Source organism: Ailuropoda melanoleuca, chromosome 15, assembly GCF_002007445.2.
Source record: "Ailuropoda melanoleuca isolate Jingjing chromosome 15, ASM200744v2, whole genome shotgun sequence".
Classification (NCBI taxonomy): domain Eukaryota; kingdom Metazoa; phylum Chordata; class Mammalia; order Carnivora; family Ursidae; genus Ailuropoda; species Ailuropoda melanoleuca.
In genome coordinates this window covers 4,902,145-4,925,097 of record NC_048232.1, presented here as the reverse complement: position 1 = coordinate 4,925,097, position 22,953 = coordinate 4,902,145, and the positions used below count along the sequence as shown (strand labels likewise).

At 41.5% G+C, this 22,953-nt stretch overlaps 1 protein-coding gene across 1 annotated transcript in view; it reads left to right on the top strand.

Annotated features, from left to right (window-relative positions):
• Positions 1 to 3,225: 3,225 nt before the first annotated feature.
• Positions 3,226 to 22,953, top strand: part of GDI2 (GDP dissociation inhibitor 2) — a 32,142-nt gene continuing 12,414 nt past the window's right edge. The window contains exons 1-4 of the mRNA XM_002920346.4: positions 3,226 to 3,537; positions 12,341 to 12,448; positions 14,277 to 14,376; positions 16,595 to 16,729. Of these exons, the coding sequence (XP_002920392.2) occupies positions 3,493 to 3,537; positions 12,341 to 12,448; positions 14,277 to 14,376; positions 16,595 to 16,729 (388 nt within the window). The 5' untranslated portion in view covers positions 3,226 to 3,492. The remainder of the gene's footprint in view (positions 3,538 to 12,340; positions 12,449 to 14,276; positions 14,377 to 16,594; positions 16,730 to 22,953) is intronic.

Below are 22,953 nucleotides of genomic sequence, written 5' to 3'. Positions count from 1 at the left end.
ACTGAGCCACCCAGGCACCCCAAGGGAAGGTTTTCATGTCAAAACTTAAGGAAGTGGAAAGAGCCAGCTGTGAAAAGAGGTGTAGGAGGGGAAGTGAGGGTTAGTAGCTATGGGACCCCCCAGGGTGCTGAGGCCATTGGGTGGTTAAAAGCTTGACCAGTTTCTAGGAACTGAAAGACCAGTGTGTTTGGAGTGTAGTGAGCGAGAAGCATACAAGATGAAGTTGGAGAGAAATACAAAGGTTTAAGTCCAACAATACCTTTTAGCCCATGGTAAGGGGTTTGCATTTTATTCTAAATGCAAAAGATAGAAGCATGAACATGATCTGATTCACATTTTAGGAAGATAATGGTCAGCCCAGAAAGAAGGGGAAACTGGGTGAGAAACTGTTGCAGTGGTTCAGGACAGAAAGATGACCGGGACTAAGATTCGTTCTGATTTTCTTTTTCTTAGACTCAGGCTCTCCCTTTGTAAGGTGTGGGTGGGGGCTCAGTGCAAAAGATCAGCAGTGATTCCCAAGCACCTGGGTATAAATGACACTCACACTGGACTCTTGCTTTGTACAAAGACTTGAAATATCTTTCATTGGGATGGTATTTTCCACTCCTCTCCACCAATCACCCACTTCCCCCAAACCTAAGGTTTCACTCTGTTGGGAACTGAGACCTATAAACACAGAACCAATTAGTGGCTTTCTAAGCCACTTCCCACCATAAACAGTATTTGTTGTCTACCAAGTTCCTTGGCAACTAGAATAGGTGATGAAGACCCTAGAGCAGGCATCGAATTTTCGATTAAACCAGTTGCTGGTTTTTGTTTTTTTGGTCCTTCCACAGGACCACGGGGCTTGTACTGCCAACACAACTAAACTTCAGTGTAAGGGATCAGATTGAAGAGCCTCATTAGTCTTAAATTCAGATCCCTTATCCAATGCCTTGAAGTTTCTCATTAACTCCATCTGAACATTGATTAAATGCCCTTCACTTAAAACATGGTAACATAGGGGTGCCTGGGTAGTGCAGTCGTTAAGCGTCTGCCTTCTGCTCAGGGCGTGATCCCGGCGTTCTGGGATCGAGTCCCACATCAGGCTCCTACGCTGGGAGCCTGCTTCTTCCTCTCCCACTCCCCTGTTGTGTTCCCTCTCTCACTGGCTGTCTGTCTCTGTCACATAAATAAATAAAATCTTTAAAAAAAAACAACAACATGGTAACATAATTCAGCAGATATGCTTACAAGCCTCAACATTCAGAGGTTGATGGCAATACATGAAACAGGCCTTTTATTGTTATTGCTAGTTTTTATGTTTTATTTTTTACAATTTTTCTTAAGTAGGCTTCACACCCAATGTGAGGATTGAATACACGACCCTGAGATCAAGAGTTGAATGCTCCACCAACTGAGCCAGTCAGGTGCCCCAAAGATTTTTTTTTAAGTAATCTCTGTGCCCCAAGGTGGGGCTGGAACTCATGAACCCTAGATCAAGTCATGTGGTCTACTGACTGAGCCAGCCAGGCTCATTATTGCTAGCTTTTAAAAAATGGGTATTTCAAGTCAGTTCAAAAATATAGGTAACACTGTCAAAGCAGCCCTAGAGAGCCCTTTCCTCTCCAACTAGGTGAGAAGATAGTGAAAAGACAACTTGAACCAGGACGCCGGCCCTCACCAGACACACCTTGATCTTGCACTTTGCAGCCTACAGAACTGTGAGAAGTTTCTGTTGTTTATAAGTTTGTGCATATAAATGTGTGTGCACATACTTGGAGAGGAACAGCAGGACCTTTCTTAAAGCATCATGTTTAGCCAACAGAAAAATCAGTCATACCCACTGGTATATAACGGGTTCAGTAGTCAACTTTGCACTTGATTTTTGTCTACTCATAGAAATTCATTTCATGACTGATGTATACAAACCCAGTTAAGGTATGTAAATTCAACCCCCCTCCCCCGCCGCCTCCGCCCCAAGGTCCATCGTCTGATACAACACACTTTCTTAAACTCTTTCTGGGGTGAAGAAACATTGTACAACATTGTTAGATTATTTCCGGAATCTGAATGATTTAAATATGAAGGCCACCAAGATTCACTTTGAATAGTTCTCCTGCTGTGTTTGAGAGTAACACTAGAAGGAAGTACCAGCTCTTTCCTCTGAGTATGCAGACCTGTCACAGGCTGTAAACACTGGCTGTCCAAGCCTTAGCGGAATCACTGTTCGGACTGCTTCTATAGGGTCTCCTCTCTTTGGTTGAGAACACAAGCCTCTCCTTACACCCCTCTCTTTACCCAAAGTTGGAGATTCCAGTGGGAACCCTAAAAAAGTTGGGGGTGGGCAGGACTAGAGGAGACGGAAGGCACACGAGGAATGTTTCTTCCACGCTCACGGACTAACCCTATTCCTGCGTGGTCCCCTGCAATTTCTATGGCTGGCCCGAGCTATAGCTCTCAGTAGGCACAGACTTGCTTCAAATCCAATCTGGCCATTCCCTTCATTTGTGCCAAGGGTTACTTTTTAAAAAGTTTTTTTCTTCTCATTTAATTTCCTCGGGCCGCACATGGGGCAACGCAGCAAGCACGACACAGGGCGGGAAATAAGATACAGCCTGTGATCTCTGAACTGCTTTCAAGACGATGGGGGCTTTTTCATTCAAAAAGGAGGCCGGATGGGAGGAAACAACAAAGCAAGCTGCCAATGACAGGAGTTGGCGCGGCCGCGCGGGCACGTCGGACCGAGGCCTGCACAGCGCCCGGGCCACAGCCGGAGCCAGGCCACTAGACGAAGCCCGGCGGGCGCGAGGGCCGGAATGCGGGGCCCGAGGCGGCCGCCCTCGTCCCCAGCAGATCCCTGCGCCGCAAGCCCCGGCGCACGTGGCCGCCACGGGCTCAAAGTCCAAGGGCGGCGGGAGGTCTCGGGGCCCTGGGCGTACTCCGGATCCCACACCACAGTGGGAGTAACGAAGCTGACCGCCGCTCTCCGGCCACGGGCGCGCTTCCCCCACCCCACATCAGGCCCTCAGGGGCCCGCGCGCAGCCGCCTCCTCCGCCCCCAACCACGGTGGCAGCGGACCGGGCGGGGAACCGGAACCGCCAGAGGGACGGCCCGCCCTTCTCTCGCGAGAGGCGAGAGAGGACGAAGGTTGGTCAGGCGACGGGAACGCAGCCAATGAGAGAGCGGGAAGAATGTGATCGACGGCCCTCCGAGCGCCGTCTCTAAGCCCCGCCCCGGCTGCGGAGGCCCGGGTCGCCGCCCGCCTTTCCCTGCCCTCCCCGTCTTCCCTCCCCTCCCTGCCCCGCTCTTCTCTTCCCGTCTGAGGTGGCGGCCAGCCTCCCTCTTCTCCAGCTCCGTTTCAGCTCCCGCCCTGGCTCCACGTTCCCGTCGGGCCCCGACACCGGCCTGAGCGCTTCCCCCGTGACTCCAGGGTGGCCGTATAGCCGCTGGCCCCTCGAGTCCCCGCGCCTTGTGCTTTTCCTGGGCCTCGGTCGTCGCCGTCCCCCGCCATGAATGAGGAGTACGACGTGATCGTGCTGGGCACCGGCCTGACGGTGAGTCCCCCTCCCCCGCGCCCCGCTGGGCCGCGCCTTGAAGAACTGCGTCCCAGTGCACGCGGGGTGCGTCGTGGGGGGCCTCTGCGACCGTGCGGGGGGCGCGACCCGGGGCGGGTCCCGGGGCGTCGGGGGCCTGCGGCGGAGGCTCGCGGCGGCCGCGCGGACCGGTCGTGGGGGGCCCCGGGTCTGCCCCAGAAGTGCAAGGACAGACCCGGAGATGGAGAACCCGGTCCGGGGGGTGGCCTGATGCAGAGCGACGGGCAAGTAAAAGTGGGTGGGAAACGAGAGAAAAGCCCGCTTGGGGTGTGGGTGCCCCTCCGCCTCCTCTCCGGGTTGATGGCCTCTCCCGATTGGAAACGGAAAAGCACCAGGCGGGGTGGGGGAGGGCGGGAGCGCTCGCAGCTGCGTTTCCTACTTCGACTACAGCCACCGCTGCTCGTCGGTCTCGGTCTACGAGAGCTAGGCACAAGATTCTGTGACAAGTCATTGGATAATCAGTGTCTTGTAACTGATGCAGTTCAGTGAACTTAGAGAAAATTAGCTTTTTTATCCCCCCCTTCAAATGAGAAGCATTACACGTTCCTTTTAACCACTCTCATCCCACTTAAGGTCTGTGGAATTGGAAATGAGTGTTCACTAAGCGTGCCTATCCGATGCTTTCTCTCCTGATCTTTGCCATCTTCTCCATTGGTTTGGTCCGTTCCCGCGTCCATTGTCTCTTCTGGGGGTTTTCCTCTAAGAAATGGAACGGTGATGGGTTGCTAGAGGCCAGGTTCTTTCCTGTAGACGAGTCCGAAGCAGACGTGTGACTGGCTAGGAAGTAGCACCAAATAGATGAGGTCGCTTACCTAGAAAACGAAATAGTCATTTTTAACGTGCGGGATTTGGTGGAATTTCTTCTTAGGTGGTGAGTTGGAAGACGGTGGGATGCCTAAATGAACAGGCAGGCCTACCAGCTGCAGGACTGTTTTTCTTCAGTTAGTATTTTTAAAGTGTCTAATTGGGATTGCAAGCCTAGTAGTTCAGGGAGGATTTCGCCCATTGGAACAGGCCCCGTTGCTGCCAGCGTGTTGTGAAAGCCAGTTCCGTTTTTTCTAGGGTTGTTGCTGGTCTTTCATATTTGCTCTTGATTAGGTCGTTGGACATGGACAAATGAGTGGAAATCTGCCCTGCGGGTTTCTACATGCCTGGTACAGAAGCATCACTTTGTGTCGGAGATAGCATGGTCTTACTGGATAGCAACCAAGTTAATATAATGCACTTTATTTAAGTATTCATTTGGGTTAATTGTGACCTTTTTGAAGAGTGATAGGTACTTAATTGGAAATCAGACCAATTTCTGCCCTCAGAAAAGTTATCAGCTGTGATAAGTTTAATCCCTGTGAGCCTTCTTAGATTGCTTTCTGAGATGTTCTTTGAGAATTCTGTCCATGCAGAGCATTCACATTATTACCATCATTGATAGGAGTAGTGACGGTGGGATGATTGGTAATGGTAAATGTGTACCGTCATTTCTAGTGACACAAATACTGCTTAACGTTAAATAAGATCACTAAGGTTAGAAACCTCAAATCAGAATTGACTGGAGTGAACATACCACTTAATTTTCTTATTTTTTGGCTTATAAATATTTAGTGCCATAGAGTTAATAACCTAAAAACAGGCATACTCTATCAGTTATGGGTATGAAATAGTAGGTGATGGCTGTATGTCAAGTACTTTTAGTGCTATTAACTTGCTACTTTTAAAGACAATGTGTCAGAGTTACTCTGTTACCTAGTATTGGCACTGTTTTGTATCAGTTGTTCCTTACAAAATGAAGGTCATGGTGATCCACAAATGTTGATAGTAACTTTAATAAATAAAACATAAAACCTGTAACTTGGAACAAAATCATTATCCAGGAGAAATGGAATATTTCTTGTAATCGAATTTTCTAAGGAATTGAGGATTATCCCTTTAAAGAACCACCACTTTCTGAAAAAAGCCTTTCCAAATGACATCACAACTTCTTTAACAAACTAAGGAACGTAATTTACTTGATAACTAAGATTTCACATCATGAGGATTAATTATTGTGTTAATGCTATAACATAGTGAAGCCATCGAAACACCTGGTAAGCTTGGGCGCTCCTTATTAAGTACTCTCAGACTGCTGGCTTTGAGTTAGTTCAGTCTGCTCTTCCATTTTTTCCCTCCTCCCTTACTTTGCTGTTAGGCTGGTGTCTATTTCAGTGTGAATAGACAACATCTGACCACCTAATACGCTACTTGTAATTGACTTTGGGGTTGGCAATAAATTCTTGAATCTTCTTAGAAATAGTATAAAAGGGTAACTAGGTCCACAGCTATTTGTGGCTCTCAGAAATATCTGTGTTGTTTTGTTCTACGTAGTAATTCTGGTAAGGACTTACGAATAGAAACGTGTACTTTAGTGAGATTAGACCAGTGTTCTCAGTATTAGATGTTTAGAAATTATTTTACATCCCAGACATAATTTTACCCTTTTTGTTTATTAAAATTTTGTGATTTAAAAGAGTTTTTTTAAATATCTGATTTAAAAATCTTAAATTGCCTCTCAGATTTGCTCCTTGAAAATCCTTGCCATTGCTATGTTAGAGTTTTGTAGATGGACTTTCTATCCACTGCAGTAGTGATCATAGGGTCAATACTGTACAAATATCTCACTTTTGGAAGGTATAAATATCTTGTAGGCAGTCTGTATTTCCTATCAGTTTCAAGCCTACTGGCCCCATAGGATAGAAGTAAAATCAGACACATTTTAGCATCTAGAAGTAGTAGTGAGATATTTGGTTTGAAAAACCACCAACTAAATGTTTTGGCTCACATCCATGATCATCAGCAATCCCCTTTATCTTCCTTCCCCTTGTACCTGATTAAAGACTCTTACTGGAGTAGTGGCTTACCCAATTTCAGTTATTTAAACTGTGACCGTTGTGATCAGTTATGGGCAATAAAAAGGTAAACACATCTGTGTATAAACAAATGGCTCATCATATGGAGGGTGACTAATAGTCAATATGAGGAAGTACTAAGTGCTGTAATAGAGCTTCAAGTGTGGGAATTCAGACAGGGGAAGCAGGAAAACCTTCATAAAGAAGGAGGTATGTAAGCTGGCTTTAAAAAATATTGGTAAGCTTTGAGCAGGAGGCATGATTTTCTAGGCAGAGTGAGGAGGTTGGATTGGTATTGAAAACAGGATGTATATAAGGAATAGGGAGTTTATTTTGCCTGAAACAGAAGGTATGAAGAGGCGTATTGGGAAATTGGGCTGGAGAGGGCCTATCACTAAGAATGTTGAATGTATTAGACTAAGAAAAATTTGAACTTTATCTTTTAGGCAGTGGGAGAGGATTTTAAGCAGGAGAGAAATAATTAGAGCCAGTTTCAAGAAAAATGATCTTTTGACATCATTTAATGGGATGCATTCAAGAGACAGATATTTAAAGGAACATTCTGCTGAAAAAAATTATTTTTACTATGTTGTTGCTGACATATAATATTGAGATTAACTGATTTAAAAATATTCTAGTTAATGCATTTTCCCCATAGTTCTAGGTAAGTAGCTTTCAAAAGTCACTTTTCTTTAGTGATAGTTTTTAGTTACCTTGTTTTCCTTATCACATTTTTGTGTGCATTTATTTTCTGTTTGGGTTTTTTTGTTGTTGTCGTTTATGTTTTGTTTTTCCTTGTAACAACTTTAAAATTCAGTAGGACTTACGGTTCCTGTAGGTGCTTAGTTTGGTCTCTTGGAAGATCTGTCAGAATATTAATGTACTGTGACTGTATTCTCTTTGAAGCTTACTCTAAGCAGGAAAGGTTTGGGCATTAATTTTTCCAAGACACCAGGATACTCTTTAGTACCACTGACCTAGGAAACTGTTTAGGTCAATCACGGTTCATATATAGGAACACCATGCAGGCCTCTTCAGGACATTAGAGGTATTTTGCCTTAGTGTATTTAGGTGCTGTCCAAATAAGTTATTCTGATTATTGCAACTCTGGTGATATGTGCGGGGTGCTGAAGGGAAGTGAACTTCATACCACTGATAGGGCCCTTCCCTCACCCCCACGCAGCAACAGGTACTAGGACTTGGCTGCAGCTGACCTTTAAGCATTTGATCTGGATACCTCTTTTTATGTAGAACATGAAATGCCAGGTGAGTGGCAGATGCCATTATCCTAAAGAACTTAGATTCTGAAGATGGTTTTATAGTTTCAGTTATTCTGGATGCAAGTTTGTATTCTCATCCTGCTCAGGTCATTCGCGGGTGAGTTTGAATTAAATGTGGAGTACTGTCATCCATTAGATGTAAAACTAACATGTTGGTTAATAGTCACTAAAACATAGATTTTTCTGGTAAAAGTTATCAGTATTGTTGATATATATGATGGGTGGACCAAGTTTTCAAGTGCAAAAAAAGGAAATTGATGTAGAGCATTTTCTCTGGCTCTAGTGTGCTTTGCTTGTTATTCTGTATTCATCAGCTAGGTAGTATTGGGTTTTAATTTTGAGTTAATTTTGTAAGATATTAAAATTTTGGAATCATTAATGTATACCCTATGCCCAGATATGATTGACAAATTTTATCAGTGAATTAGTTCATCCCATGCTTTAAAGCAAAATGTAAAGTATTACACTTAACGCTACTATGTATTTCATCCTTTTGGCGATGTAAAAGCAATCTTTTATAGAGGGGCTTAGGACAATCCATGAACCTGCAGATTTAACTAGCTTTTGTCGTATTTGTTCTAAGTGATGCCTCTAAAGGTAGTTGTTATCAGCTCTTTGGACTTCAGTGAATCTTTAAATTATTGAGCCCTTTATTTTAGGCCTCCCACCTGTAGTGCTTGCTTTAGAGCCATGGTCCAGTGAGTGGATCATGCTTATTTGCAGGGGAGTGTGGAAAGTTATATATAGAAGACATGCAACACTCCGAGTTGCTTGCTGTGATTTTGCTTCCAAAAGTTGAGCTCTGGAGTCTGCCTGTGTTGGCTGGAAATAGGGCTGTTTCTCTTCCTCTGTTTCTGTCATAACCTGTTTTTGTGAAAGTAAATTTTATTTTACTTTCGTGCAATATGTTCAACCATGTATGTTATTGCTTCTTTGGGTTTTGCTTTTTGGACAAGTAAATTGCTTTTGAAGAGATTAGGGTTGATTTTTGTAGTTGTAAAATGCCTTCAGTTCTCTTTATCAAGGCATCGTTACAGTGGAAAGGCAAGCCACAGAGTGGAAGTTTGCAGTGCATAGAACCAGTGAGGCACTTTTATCTATCCAGAATATAAAAAGAACTTTTATATAGCAGTAAGAAAAAGAAACCCATTTTTAAAAAAGGGCAAATAACTTGAATAGGCACTTATCAAAAGAAGATACCATGATTATCAGAAAACTAAAAAAACTAAAAAAGTGCTCAACCTCATTAGTTGTCAGGAAATGCAAATTAAACCACATCCTAACTATAGAATGGCTAACATTAAAAAGACACAAGTGTTGGGCAAAATTTGAAACAACAGGAACTTTCATACACTGCTGTGACAAAAGTGTAAGTTAGCGCAACCACTTTGGAGAGCTGTTTGGGAGTTATCTGCTGAAGTTGAACATAGCTGTGCTTTCCTTGATGTATATCCAACAAATGCATAATAAAATATGTTGAGAATATTTATAGAGCATTATTTATAAGAGTCAGAAACTGGCAACTGTCCAGATGACCATTAATAGTAGAATGGATAAATAAATTGTGGTTTAGTCGTGCGGTGTATTCATTCAACTAAAGCCTCCACTGCTTTGTTACCCAAATTGTGGTCCTTGGATCAACGGCTTCTGCAACACCTGAGAACCTCATAGAACAGCAGGAGGTTAGGCCTCAGGCCTAGTATACTGAATCAAAATCTACAGTTGAACATCCCCAGTTTTTTGTTTTAAGTAGTCTCTAAGCCCAACGTGGGGCTTGAACTCACAGGGTCCAGTGGTCTAGAGTCCCCTGCTCTACTGACTGAGCCGGCCACGCACCCCTAGCATGATCCCCCGTTGATTCTTGTGCTTATTAAAGTTGGCGCAGCACTGCTTTAGTAATGGTTCTGGAATTGGTCCTGGACCAGCCTCATTAACTTCACCTGGGAACTCGCGAGAGAGGCAGATTCTCAGCCCCAGCCCAGGTCTATGGGTGGGAGTCCCAGCGTCTGTTTTAACGAGACCTCCAAGCGTTGTGGATGCAAAGTGAAGTTTGAGAACCTGCTTACAGTTTACATTCCAAACACGTTCTCAGGTGGTCCTGAGTTGGGAAGCAGCCTTGGAGATGCGTCCTCCACTTGCAGGGTTAGGCAGACTTTCTGTAAAGGTCCATGTCACAAATAGGTTACAGTCTCTGTCACTACTACGCTTCTACCGTGCACAGTGACAACAGATGTAGACAGTATGTAAATGAATGGGAATGGGTGTTTACCAGTGAATCTTTATTTATGAGAACACATGCAGACTGGACTTGGCTCCTGTGCTTTGGGGACCCCTGCTCTGTAGCAGTGAGAATAAGTACATTTCAAGAACACACAAAGCATAATTTGGATGAATCTTGTAAACATAATATCGAATAAAAGGTATATACAAAAAGGATATACTGCATGATTCCATTTATTCAAAAGAGTTTAAAAACAGGCAGAGTGAATCTGCACTCTTAGAAATCATGAGAGGGGGTGGGGTGTGGGGGTGGAGTTAGAACTGGAATAGGGCATGAAGTGGCCTTCTGAAGCACTCATAGTATTTTGTGTCTTGATCTAAATAAGATATGACGCATCTTTCTAGAGTAAAATTTGAACCTGATAGTAATTAAAAACCTTTAAAAATACTAAAATGAATAGATACATTATGGAGTAAAATTAATGAATTTTTAAAATAAAAATATCAAAGTCAGACTTCTAGGGAAATGAGATTGTTCCCTGCTACCTAGGGTCTTTGGAGTAAATTTGAAAAGCCCTAAGGATTAATGAGGATACATGGAATTCCCCTTTTCTTTTAAAAAAATAAAGCCTTGGTCACCAAAACATGGGTGTAAAGAGTTTTCAGTGAATGTGTATCCCATCTCTGTTTCTTCTCATTAATTCATTAATCATATTCTTTCTTGATTTTCCCCCCTCTGTCTTGATAGAGCATATCTTAGTATATTCATGCTTTATTTACCTTTTCCTGAGACTGGACATTTATATTCCTCTATTGCCAATTTATTTATGGTAATCTTGGATGCTTCCTTTAGAGCTGTAGTTCTCAAACTCTTTGGTTTTGGGATCTATTTATACTCTTAAAAATTAAGGACCCTGAAGAGTTTTATTTATAAGGGTTATGTCTATCAATATTTATCATTAGAAATCAACACTGAGAATTTTTAAAAATTATTAATTCACTTAATGATAAACCCATTACATGTTAATATAAGTTTTACGAAGTGTAACTATATCTTCCAAAACAAAATTGTGAGAAGAGTATCATTGTTTTACATCTTTTAAAACATTTATTTATTTTTAAAGATTTTATTTTAGGGAGTGGGCATGTGCAAGTGGGGGTGGGCAGAGAGGGGAGAGAAAGTCTTAAGCAGAGTCCTTGCTGAGCACAGACCCTGCCACGGGGCTCAATCTCACAACCCTGAGATCACAGTGCGAGCCAAAACCAATAGTGTGTCACTCAACTGACTGCACCACCCAGGTGCCCCTATTTTACCTTTTCTGTCTGTCTGACGACAGCTGGGTTCTCATCTGCCGTGGTGTTCAGACTTCTGTGAGATGCTGCCCCAGCTGAAATATATGAAGAAAATCAAGCCTCATACTGATGTGTAGTGGGAACAGGGAGGAGCACTATAGCCTTTCACATTGTTGTGGATATTCTTTGATTTATACCAAAATGTAAATGGCAGGGGTTTTTTAATGATTAATTACAGTGTGAAATCTGCAGCCACATCTGCCAAATACCTAAGTCTGAATAAATTGGTCTGTTGTTCTTTCAAATAAAAATGATGATCCATGAGAAAAAGTAGCTAGTTCAGCTTAAAATCAGTTGTACAAAAGGTTTTCCTTGAGCCAGAGTTACTTTATGTGGACTTCCCATTTTGTTACTCAGAGCATTAAAAAGGTGGGCATTCAAGGGTGTACATTTAACAGGTAATTTTTAATGCTTCTTCAGGGACATTTTTGAGTGAAACTAGCCTTGCTTTGTTTTTGTTTTTAAACCGCGAGCACGTGGTGGTGGAGAGTATAATGACTAGCGCAGTGTGGAGCAACTGCCCTAATTTTTCTCTACCATTGGTCTTGCACCGTCGGGGCTAATGTCAACAGCGAAAAAATAGTCTTAACCTTGAGGCCCATGGGGTTCCACAGACCATACTTTGAACCCTAGTCACTTTAGGGCTTTGTCCTTAAGTTATGTCATATGTTGTACATACGTTAAGTATTGGGTGCTCTAAGGGTGTTTAATTTCAGGGCTTTTATTTTATTTTTTAAAGATTTATTTATTTGAGAGAGTGCACACACACATGCATAAGCCCCGGGGGTAGGGAAGGCATGGGTGGGGGAGAGAAGACTCCCAGCTGAGTGCGGAGCCTGATGCAGGGCTTGAGCCCTGGACCCTGAGATTGCAACTCGAGCCAAAACCAAGAGTCAGATGCACAACCGACTGAGCCATCCAGGTGCGCCTGATGAGGGGCTTTAGAAAAAAAGTATCTGGGGGAAAATGTATCTGTTTGAAACATGTGGTGACACTTCACTTCTTTTGAAGATACTTGTGCTTTCCCTGTAGGAATGTATCCTGTCAGGTATAATGTCAGTGAATGGGAAGAAAGTTCTTCACATGGATAGAAACCCATACTATGGAGGAGAAAGTGCATCTATAACACCTCTGGAAGATGTAAGTATTAGAATAAATTAGTATGCCTTTCATTTTTTGAAACTTTTACTTGTGAATCTCAACTTTACTCCTTATAATAGGTTTAATTTTGTTTTATTAACTAGATTATCTGTACCATCCTATTTTTCCGGGGACTGTTAGTTTTAGGGCTTGTTAAGTTGCGACCTTACTACCATCTGGAGCAGTTCGCTGTTATCTCTTGAAGGGAGAGTTCTCTTCATGGGGATCTAATACATGCCGAGCACAGGGCCGTGCTCTCCACCTGGTTTTATGTATTCCTCCGGTTACTCAAGGAGAGATTTTTATCCCCCTCTTTCCGATGACAAAGTAGTCTGTGTTATTAAAATCAGAGGATTGCGAGCCTGGTTTGTCAGACTCCAAACCTCGGTTCTGTTTGCTCTACTCCCCTGCTTCCTACCTTTTTAGACCGTGGGCGCGTGAGGCATTTCCAAAGTGTGTTTCTCTCTGAGGTCTGTCGAGCATCCACACGTGTGGAGACGAGCTGTACCGTGTTGTAGCAGAGAGACACAGGTATCATCAGTTACTGTCAGTCATGACTGATGAAGCAGACTTCATATTTTTATCAAAATTTTTTTCTCTGTGCAGGCCTACAGAAAAGTTGAAAGAATAATACCAGTGGATCAACCTTCCATCTGGATTTAGCCGTTAACATTTTGCAATATTGCTTTATGTCTTTTTTTTGTTATTGGTTTGCATCCTTGAAAGTAATAGACATATGTTATTTGACCTAAATATTTCAGCATTTACTGGCTAAGAATAACATTCTCCTACATGATCATAATATCATTCGTTATCACATTTAAGGAAATTAACAGTAATATCCAGATGACAGTCAAATTTCCCAGTGATGCCAAGAATGTCTTATATTGTGTATGGTGGCAGTGTTTTTCTTTTCTTTTTTTCACTACTTTAAACATTGCCTCTGGTCTTGTTTCTCTTTATTCTCTTAATCTACAGAAATCTCCCCACTTTTTTTTCCTTTTGAATAGTCCACACTAGCTTAGTTGTATATCACATCAGGAGGCATAGAACGTCTAGACTCCCGCACTCTTCATGATGCCCACTTTGACCTGAGTTAAGGCGATGACCACCAGATCTCTTCATTGTTAGTCCTCTGTAGAGCGATATGTTGGCATCATTCCTTCTACCCTGGATACATACATTAATCTTCAGTAAGATGAGCAAGCTGTCTCCCCCGCCCCCCATCCCGCCTTGAATATACTCAAGGACTTGGGGATTTTTTTTTTAGTAGATACACCACCTTTGCTTATTCATGTCCACATTAGCAACAAAATGGATATTCCCAAATTTTAGACCATAAGCTTCTTTTTATCTAGAGATCCTACTCAATTCACATAAGTTATAAATTAGCTGGAACTAACTTTTTAAATATGAAGAATCCAGAATTTGTTTTTGACTCCTTACATAACTACGGAAGCAAAATTAAACCTTCTGTTAGCTTTTTATTCAGGAGAGAATGAGTTTAAATGATTTCTACAATGATGTGTCTGCATAGCTAGTGTGTCATTGACAAATTGTTTTGTATTTGTGCTTTTCTGTTAGTAAAAAATACTACCTCTGTAATACTTATTTTAGAATTCATTAGTTTAGTAGTATAGTTAACTTAGATGTGTATTGGAATTTCTCTAAAAATTTTATCTGATGAAAAATGAAATGCTGGCGTTATACCTTCCATCACTGTTGGTGGTCGGTTATTATACCAAAACCAGGTTGTGGAAGAATAGTTGTGTAGCATAATGAAGAGCAAATTCTGTTACATTGTGGGTAATTTTTGTTTTGGTTTTAGTTATACAAAAGATTTAAAATACCAGGCGCGCCACCAGCATCGATGGGGAGAGGAAGAGACTGGAACGTGGACTTAATCCCTAAATTCCTCATGGCCAATGGTAAAGCCTTCTGACATTTATGGCTGTACATTGACTCCGATTTAAAAGTAGACTCTAGCTCTTGACAGAGCGTATTACTCCTGGCATGTGAAAGTACTTTGTTGATGGCAGCAGTTTGGTGAGTAGACTGTGGGCCATTAGAGGTGTCTGGAGTTTGTAAGAGTGGAGGAGGGGGTGACTCCTTCCTAATTGGTTTTGGAGACACAAAGTTAGGGCATGGCGCAGTGTGTATGAACACCGAAGTGTCTATAGCGCCCCTTCATTTCAATTTTTGTCACTCTGTCATACCTAAAGGCAAAATAATGGATTGATTATTTATTTAAGTTGGCTCCACACTCAACGTGGGGTTTGAACTCATGACCCCAAGATCAAGAGTCGCATGCTCTACCCATTGAGCCAGCCAGGCGCCCCCATGGATTTTTTTTAAAGTATTTGTTAGAGAGTGAAATGATTTCTCGATGTTTATTGCCTTTCATATTGGTTGGCCTTAGGCTTTATACATTTTTCTTTTGAGGTTTTTCAATCTTTCTTTGTTGATGCGAAAGAGCTCTTTGTAAAGACCATGGAATAAATAATCCTAATGTACTCGAAGGTATTTTCCCAGTCTGTGGTTGGCTTTATATATAGCTGTGCTGCGTTTTTCTTTCGTACCTGAGCTTTTACTTTTCATGTAGCTGTATAGATTGATTTTTCTTCTTTTTATTGTTTTTGATTTGGAAGGGTATGCTTAAAATTTTTCTCTTTACCTCAAGGTTATAAAAATATTAATATTTGCTATTAATGGTTTTATAGTTTAATTTTTTCATTGTAAAAATAAATTCACCTAATTTACCTTGTAAGTTAATTTGTTATCCTGTTTGATAACTTTAGATTTTTTTTTTTTTTTTTGTGGTGGTGTTTTTTAAGTAATGTCTGCACCCAACATGGGGCTCAAACTTAGGACCCTGAGATTGAGAGTCACAGCTCTTTCACCTGAGCCAGCCAGGTGCTCCCTCTGTTAACCTGTTGGAGAAGTAGAGATTGAGATTTATTTTTTCAAAATGGTTAATCAGTTGTCCCTCAACACCATTTATCTTTTCCACTTTGATTGAACTTTTATAATATATTAAGTTCTTAGACATGGGTCTTTTTCCCCCCTAATTTGTGGATTAATCAGTATACCTGTACAATTTACTTTAACACCTGGCTGCATAAAGCTCTCTTCATTATTTTTTTTTCAAAAAAAATCTTTTAAGTGGTTCCTGGGTGGCTCAGTCGATTAAGTGTCTGACTGCAGCTCAGGTCATGATCTCAGGGTCCTGGGACCCAGTCCCATGAGTTTAGCGGGGAGTCTGCTTGTCCTTCTCCCTCTGCTTTACCCCACTTGCTTGTGCATGCACTCTCTCACTCTCAAATAAAATCTTTAAAGATATATTTTTTATTTTGATTGTCCTAGTGTTTCTGTCCTTTCAAATGAGCTTTAAAATAGTTTCTTGAAAAGTTCGCTATTTTTAGCATACCAGATTTCTTTGGTTTATAGACAGGTAATACTTTTAATTGTATGCCTGGTTTTATTCTTTATCTGAAATTAATGTTCATTTTATTTTTTATTTATTTTTTGAAAGATTTATTTATTTATTTTAGAGGGGGAGAGGGAGAGGGAAAGAGAGAATCCGAAGCAGGCTCGATGCTCAGCCCGGGGCCTGGGGCAGGGCTTGATCTCGACTCTGAAATCATGATCTGAGCTGAAATTAAGAGTCGGATCCTCAGTTGACTGAACCACCTAGGTGCCCCTGAAATTAATATTCATTTTAATTAGTACAGATTGAATAATATAAACTGAATAGCACAAATTCATGAAAATTTTTTCCTGTTAGTTGCCTCTCTTTATAGTAGGAACTTCAAGGAAACTCAAACCCATTTGCAATAGTACTATAACTCTAAACTTCATACCTGTAATAATTATTAATACAGGTTTTACAGAAGCAGGTTGATAAAGTTATTAATCTTGAAGTTGTAACATTAAAAAAATAATAACTATGCTGAGCAATAGGTGTGCATTCTGATTGTCCCATTTAGAACATGGCATTCGAGACCTTTTTTGGTAGAGGTTGTTGGACAATGTTAGAAAAAACTAGGATAGCCATTGGTATAAGCCACAATAAATGTACTTTTATTTCTGCTGGTTTTTGAAGGTAGTAAGACTTAAGTTACAGTTTGAACTGTGGGACTTTTTTAGGTCAGCTGGTTAAGATGCTGCTTTATACAGAGGTCACTCGCTATCTGGATTTCAAAGTGACTGAAGGGAGCTTTGTCTATAAGGGAGGAAAAATCTACAAGGTTCCTTCCACGGAAGCAGAAGCCCTGGCATCTAGTAAGTAATTTTATTTTATTTTCTCAGAACATTGAGGTTTTATAATGGAAAGGAGTCTTAGAAATCGCATTTAATGTCCCTCGTTCTGACAGCCGTCTGTCCACTCATCCAATCAGTTGAACGTCTGTGCCTTGCCTGACACCGTTCTGGGCAGTTGAGAGTACGTCGTTGAAGAGAATGTTCAAAAACCCCCACCTCTGAAGCTCAGAGAGGGTTTAAGTGACTTGTCTCTGTCTCATGGAACTTGGTGCTGGGGTGGGTCAGCTCGTGCTCTTTTCTTACTAATAATAATTCATAAGAGCTGTTTTTTTGGGTGTTTCCTGTGTGCTAGGCTCTGTGTGAAATGCTTCACATTCATTTTCTTATTTGACTTTTGAATCACCTGTGTGGGTAGGGTTTCCATTTTATAGATGAGGGAACTCAGGCCTGAAGTCATGTAGGTAAGTGGCGAGATGAGAGTAGAAACCCTGGTAGTATTACTCCAGCGCCTGTGTACTGAGCTGACTGCTTACGCCTCATTATCCAACCTGCCACAGAGAACTTGGTTCTGGCGAAACGAATCCTCTAATTGATGCTGTTGTCATTCTCTGAAATCTTTGTTTTTAGGAATTCCCGGTGAGTATGGAGTGATTGTATTCTTTGCCCAAAATTATTTCCTCCCTTGGCTCAACCAAAGATTCCTGGTTAACATTTTTTTTTTTTAAAGATTTTATTTATTTATTTGACAGAGAGAGAGAGACAGCCAGCGAAAGAGTGAACACAAGCAGGGGGAGTGGGAGAGGAAGAAGCAGGCTCCCAGCGGAGGAGCCTGATATGGGGCTCGATCCCAGAACGCCGGGATCACGCCCTGAGCAGAAGGCAGACGCTTAACGCCTGAGTCACCCAGGCGCCCCAACATTTTCTATTCTTACCTCTTTTCAATAGCAAACATCCCTAAAAAAGACCTTCCGTCCTTGAAGGTGTTCAAGTTATTGCGCAGAGCAGTTTGGGAAAGGATGAATTTGGAGAGCTAATGGGTGGATGAGTTACTATAGTAGTAAGTGCTCGAGGAGTTTAGGGGAGGGAGCTGTTTGGATCGAGAGAGGAGAAGTGCCAGTAAATTCTCAGGGATTATTTTGGCCTGAGTGTGGGGAAAGTTCCCTCACCTAAAACCTAATTTGAATTACTTTGGCAGCTTCTCTAACTCCATTTATTTCCTTCTTGCTATCAGGGGAGAAGATGTTGAAAGGCACTCTAGCCAGAAAGTGAAAAATCAGCCTGGAGATTTGTGGCTACATTAGGATTGACAGCGGGAGAGGGAAAGGAATGGCTCCTACTTAAATTGAGGGAGTTAGTGGTATAATCATGGGTTAGAAATTAGTTTAAATGACAATGTAAGTTTTATTCAAATGAAGTATTTTTATAGAAATAAGAGTTCAGGGGCGCCTGGGTGGCACAGCGGTTAAGCGTCTGCCTTCGGCTCAGGGCGTGATCCCAGCGTTATGGGATCGAGCCCCACATCAGGCTCTTCCGCTATGAGCCTGCTTCTTCCTCTCCCATTCCCCCTGCTTGTGCTCCCTCTCTCGCTGGCTGTCTCTATCTCTGTCAAATAAATAAATAAAATCTTTAAAAAAAAAAAATAAGAAAGAAATAAGAGTTCAACAGTTTGCAGAGAATCTTGCAACAAAGTTTGTGTTCTGAGCTTTTATTCTCTCTCTGAGCTCTTACCTGTGTTAACAGCTTCACTCTCTTTCTCCGTTAAACAAATATTGAAGGACTTACCTTGTAGCAGTTGTATTTTTCCCTTTTCTGGTTTAATTTTTTCAAATATGTAAAACATTTACATGACTCGAAAATCAATGTTATACGAAAAGAATTTAAGTCTTGTCCTTATTCTGTTGTCCTCTAGTCCTTCCACTTGATTGTTTTTGTTTCTGGTTGATCCTTCTTAATGTCTCTTTTTCCAAAAATCAAGTATGTTTATCTGTTTTTATGATGCGGTTTATTGAGGTTTAATTTATATACAGTAGAGTTTACCTGTCTTTAGTGTACAGTTGTATGAATTTTTTGCCAGATCCCTACTTTCTCAGCAGCTGTTTTTCTGTTAATGAGTAGGATGTGGAAGTCGGAACGGCGGGCAGGAAAATCCTCGGTAGAAAGAACAGGGTAAGGATAGGTGGAGAAGGGGAGAAGCTCAGGAGGATGACCAAGAATAATTATTTTATAATTTTAATAATAGCTAACGTGTTTTGGACATCATGTACAGGCGTGTGTGTATTAAGGACTTTATGGGTATTCTTTACCCTTTGCTGTCACCCTGAGATGTGGGTACTAGTATCTTTAGTTTACAGATGGGAAAACTGAGGTATACAAGTGTAAAAGAAAAGCCCAAAGTAGCAAAGCTCATGACTGATAGAACTGGTTTGAGGCCAGATTTGTTTGACTCTAAAACCCCATACTCGTGACCTCTTAATTATATAGTTTAAAATTACAGATTTTTAAAAGCGAATATTTTAACAACTATCCTCTGCTTTCTAGTTTTTCCGTATTTTTGTTTTTGTTTTTTGTTTTTTAATACTGAGCCTTTCTGGTTTCCATCGCAGAGTTGTTTCTCACATCATACGCCTTTTTGCTGTTTTTCTCCGGGAGTTCTGATTTGTCGGGATTATCCAAGTATAATAAGGTGGGAGCCAGCAGACTGAGAACTCCGTATTGTCCGCTCACGTGGTGTCAGTGAGACTAGTGCTTGGCGAGGACAGTGCATTTCTGTCCGTGTGGCCTGAGCGCACACTGGCGTGTTCAGGAGCCGCACTCATGGTTGGTTCTCGGGGCGGTTCACGGGACGCCTCAAGGTTCCAGGAAGTAGTTGCTGATGGGCCAAGCGCTATTTTAATCAAATCAGTGAGAAGTATCTTGACTTCTAAAGTCATGTTGAATGTAGATCTGTTCAGAAATGTTCCAAGAAGTTTTCGTGAATGGCTTTGAAATGTGTCCAGCAAAACCTTCTGCCTGAATTTAAACCTCCAGCTCGTGTATTTGTTCTCACTCTTCACTGCTGTGAGTCCTCTGTTGATGCCGAGTCACCTTTCCCATGACAGAGTGAGTGACCCCCCAGGCTGTGGCGGCCTGAAGCAGCCGGAATTAGGTCAGGCCCACCGGCACTGTACTTCAGGACAGTTCTTTGAACATTGATTTCCACTCTCACTTTTTTTTTTTTAATTCTGTGGTCAAATTTTTTGTTTTAATTGAAGTATGGTTGGCACACGATGTTCCATTAGTTTCGGGTGTGCAACATGGTGATTCAGTCAGTCTCTGCCCTGCTCGCTGCCAGGTGAGCTGCCATCTGTTCACCACACAGCGCTGGTACGGGACCTTGATATGTTCCCTGTGCTGACCTTTCATCCCTGTGACATATTCATGCCGTAACCGGAAGCCTGGACCTCCCTCTCCCCTTCCCCATTTTGCCCAGCATCCCATCCCTCCACCCCGACATCTGTCAGTTTGTTTTCTGTATTTATGGGTCTGTTTCTGCTTTTGTTTATTCATTTATTCTGTTTTTATATTCTACCTCCAAGTGAAATCATACAGTATTTTTTTTTCTTATTTCACTTAGCATAATACCGTCTAGGTCCATCCTTGTTGTCACAAATGGCAGGGTCTCATTGCAGTTTTGATTTGCATTCCCTGATGATGAGTGATTTGGGGCATCTTCTCTTGTGTCTGTTTGTCTTCTGAAATAGAACTAGAAAAAGTTCTATTCAGATCCTCTGCCCATTTTTTTTTTTATCAGATTATTTCTCTCTCTCTTTTTTTTTTTTTTTTTGATGTTGCGTTGTGTAAGTTAAGTTCTTTATTTTGGATTTAGCCCCTTGTCAGATGTATCATTTGCAAATATTTTCTCCCATTCCATAGGCTGCCTTTTTGTTTCATTGATGGTTTCCTCTCCTGGGAAAAAACTTTATTTTGGTGTAGTCCAACATGTAGAATTACTGTGGCCGATGTCAGAAATCACTGCCTGTCTTTTCTTCTAGGTGTTTTATGATTTCCTGTCTCACATTTAGATCTTTAATCCATTGGCAGTTTATTTTTGTGTGTGGTGTGCATGTGGATGTCCAGTTCTCCCAGCACCATCTGTTGAAGAGACTGTCTTTTCCCCGCTGGAATCCTTGCCTCCTTTGTCGGAGATTAGTTGCTCATACAGGTGTGGCTTTATTTCGGGGCTCTCTGTCCTGATGCACTGATCTGTGGGTCTCTCTTTGTGCCAGTACCAGACTGTGTTGATCATTACAGTTTTGTTGTAAATCTTGAGATCTGGGATTGTGATACTGGCTGCTTTATTCTTCTTTCTCAAGATTGCTCTGGCTATTCAGGGTCTTTGTGGTTTGTACAAATTTTAGTAGTATTCTGGTTCTGTGAAAAATGCTGGTGGTGTTTTGATAGGGATCGCATTCAGTTTGTAGATTGTTTTGGATAAGTATGGACTTTTAATAGTATTCTTCCAATTCTCCGTGGTCAGATCTTATACCTGTAGAAAGCTTTCATTTATTCTCTTCATGAAACCGCTCTGGATTTTGTAACTTAATGTTTTAAATGTCTTGACCTAAGTTTTTTTTTTCTTTGTAAATAAACCTAAGTGTGCAAGTGAATGAAGTAAAACAACATTTGAAATGATGTTAAGATACTACTCAGGAAACAGTAATTCGGAAAAAAGATTTTTTCTAACCCTTTTATCATATAGTTGAACATTTTTCTTTCTATGTTGTGTATCTAATATGTGGATAATTTGACTTATATTTGCATCAGACACTGTGAATTGAATATGGAGCACATGTTTTGTGCTGTGTTCTCTTCTAGGTTTGGGGTATGCTGGGTTCAACAGAAGGGGAAAGTAAACAAAAAATGCTTTCTGTTCTTGAGTTAAATTAGTGGGATTTAGGCTATAAATAAGGAAGACTATATCAAATGGTGATAATGCTGTGCAGACAGATGAAGGGAGGTGGGAGGCACAGTTTTAAGTAGAGTGATCAGAGAAGGCATCAGACAGTTGAAAATTGAACTGTATTATATTAGCGGTCTTATTTTTACCCCTGACAACTAAACATAAGTTGGGGCTCGTGTGGTCATAGAATATCTTTCTTTAGCCTTATACCATTACTATGTATGCATTCTGTCCCTTTTTTTTTTTAATTTTCAAAAAATCATTCATTCATTCATTCACTCATTCATTTAAAGTAAGCGCCATGCCCAGTGTGGGGCTTGAACTCCAACCCTGAGATCGAGGGTGCCATGCTCTACTGACTCTGTCAGCCAGGTGCCCCATCCCATTTTTTTAAAGCTGGCTTGCAAATATAATTTAAACATGTTAAGTGCAGTCAGCCGTCATGAATGGCCTCATGATCATTTTAATTTTCAGTTTCGTTGATTTCAGCTATAGTCTTGGGGGAAATAATATTAAAAAATATCAAAACATGACACTGTTTCATGAGGGTTTGTTGTTTTTATTTATTTTTTATTTTTTTATTTTTATTTTTTAAAGATTTTATTTATTTGACAGAGATAGAGACAGCTAGCGAGAGAGGGAACACAAGCAGGGGGAGTGGGAGAGGAAGAAGCAGGCTTATAACAGAGGAGCCCTGATGTGGGGCTCGAACCCACAACGCCGGGATCACGCCCTGAGCCGAAGGCAGACACTTAACCGCTGTGCCACCCAGGCGCCCCAGGGTTTGTTGTTTTTAAAGTAGTCAGTAGTTAGGAAAGGGGAATAGGGAAGGAGATAAAGCCAGAACATCTTTGCCTTGGCCTCGTCTGCCAGCAGCTGTGTACTGAGGTAGGGCTGCTGACTGCTAAGAGAGCTGAGGGTTTGTAAAATGGTTTATACCTGTGTCTTTAGCCTTGTTTTTAGTATAAAAAGTGGTAAACTGATTCGGACTTTATTAACGCAAGTGGCAGCATAATCATCTCTCCTGTGAAAGGCTGGAGTGAATGTTAGCACACAAAAAGGGGGAGCATTCAGAATTTTAGCCAGTTGGCTGGTCTGGGTCAGAGTTGTCAAAAGAAGAGCGTTCAGGTGGATGCCCTCGTGAATGATAGTCTTTCAAAGTCATATTCACCTTGTACCTAATAAGAGACATAATTAAACGTAGTACATTTAATTAAGTACTGGTTATAGTTACTTGTGATTGTAAAATCGAAGACTTAATAACCAAGCTCTTGTAGGTTCATCGTAAAGCCCGTGGGCGGAAGCC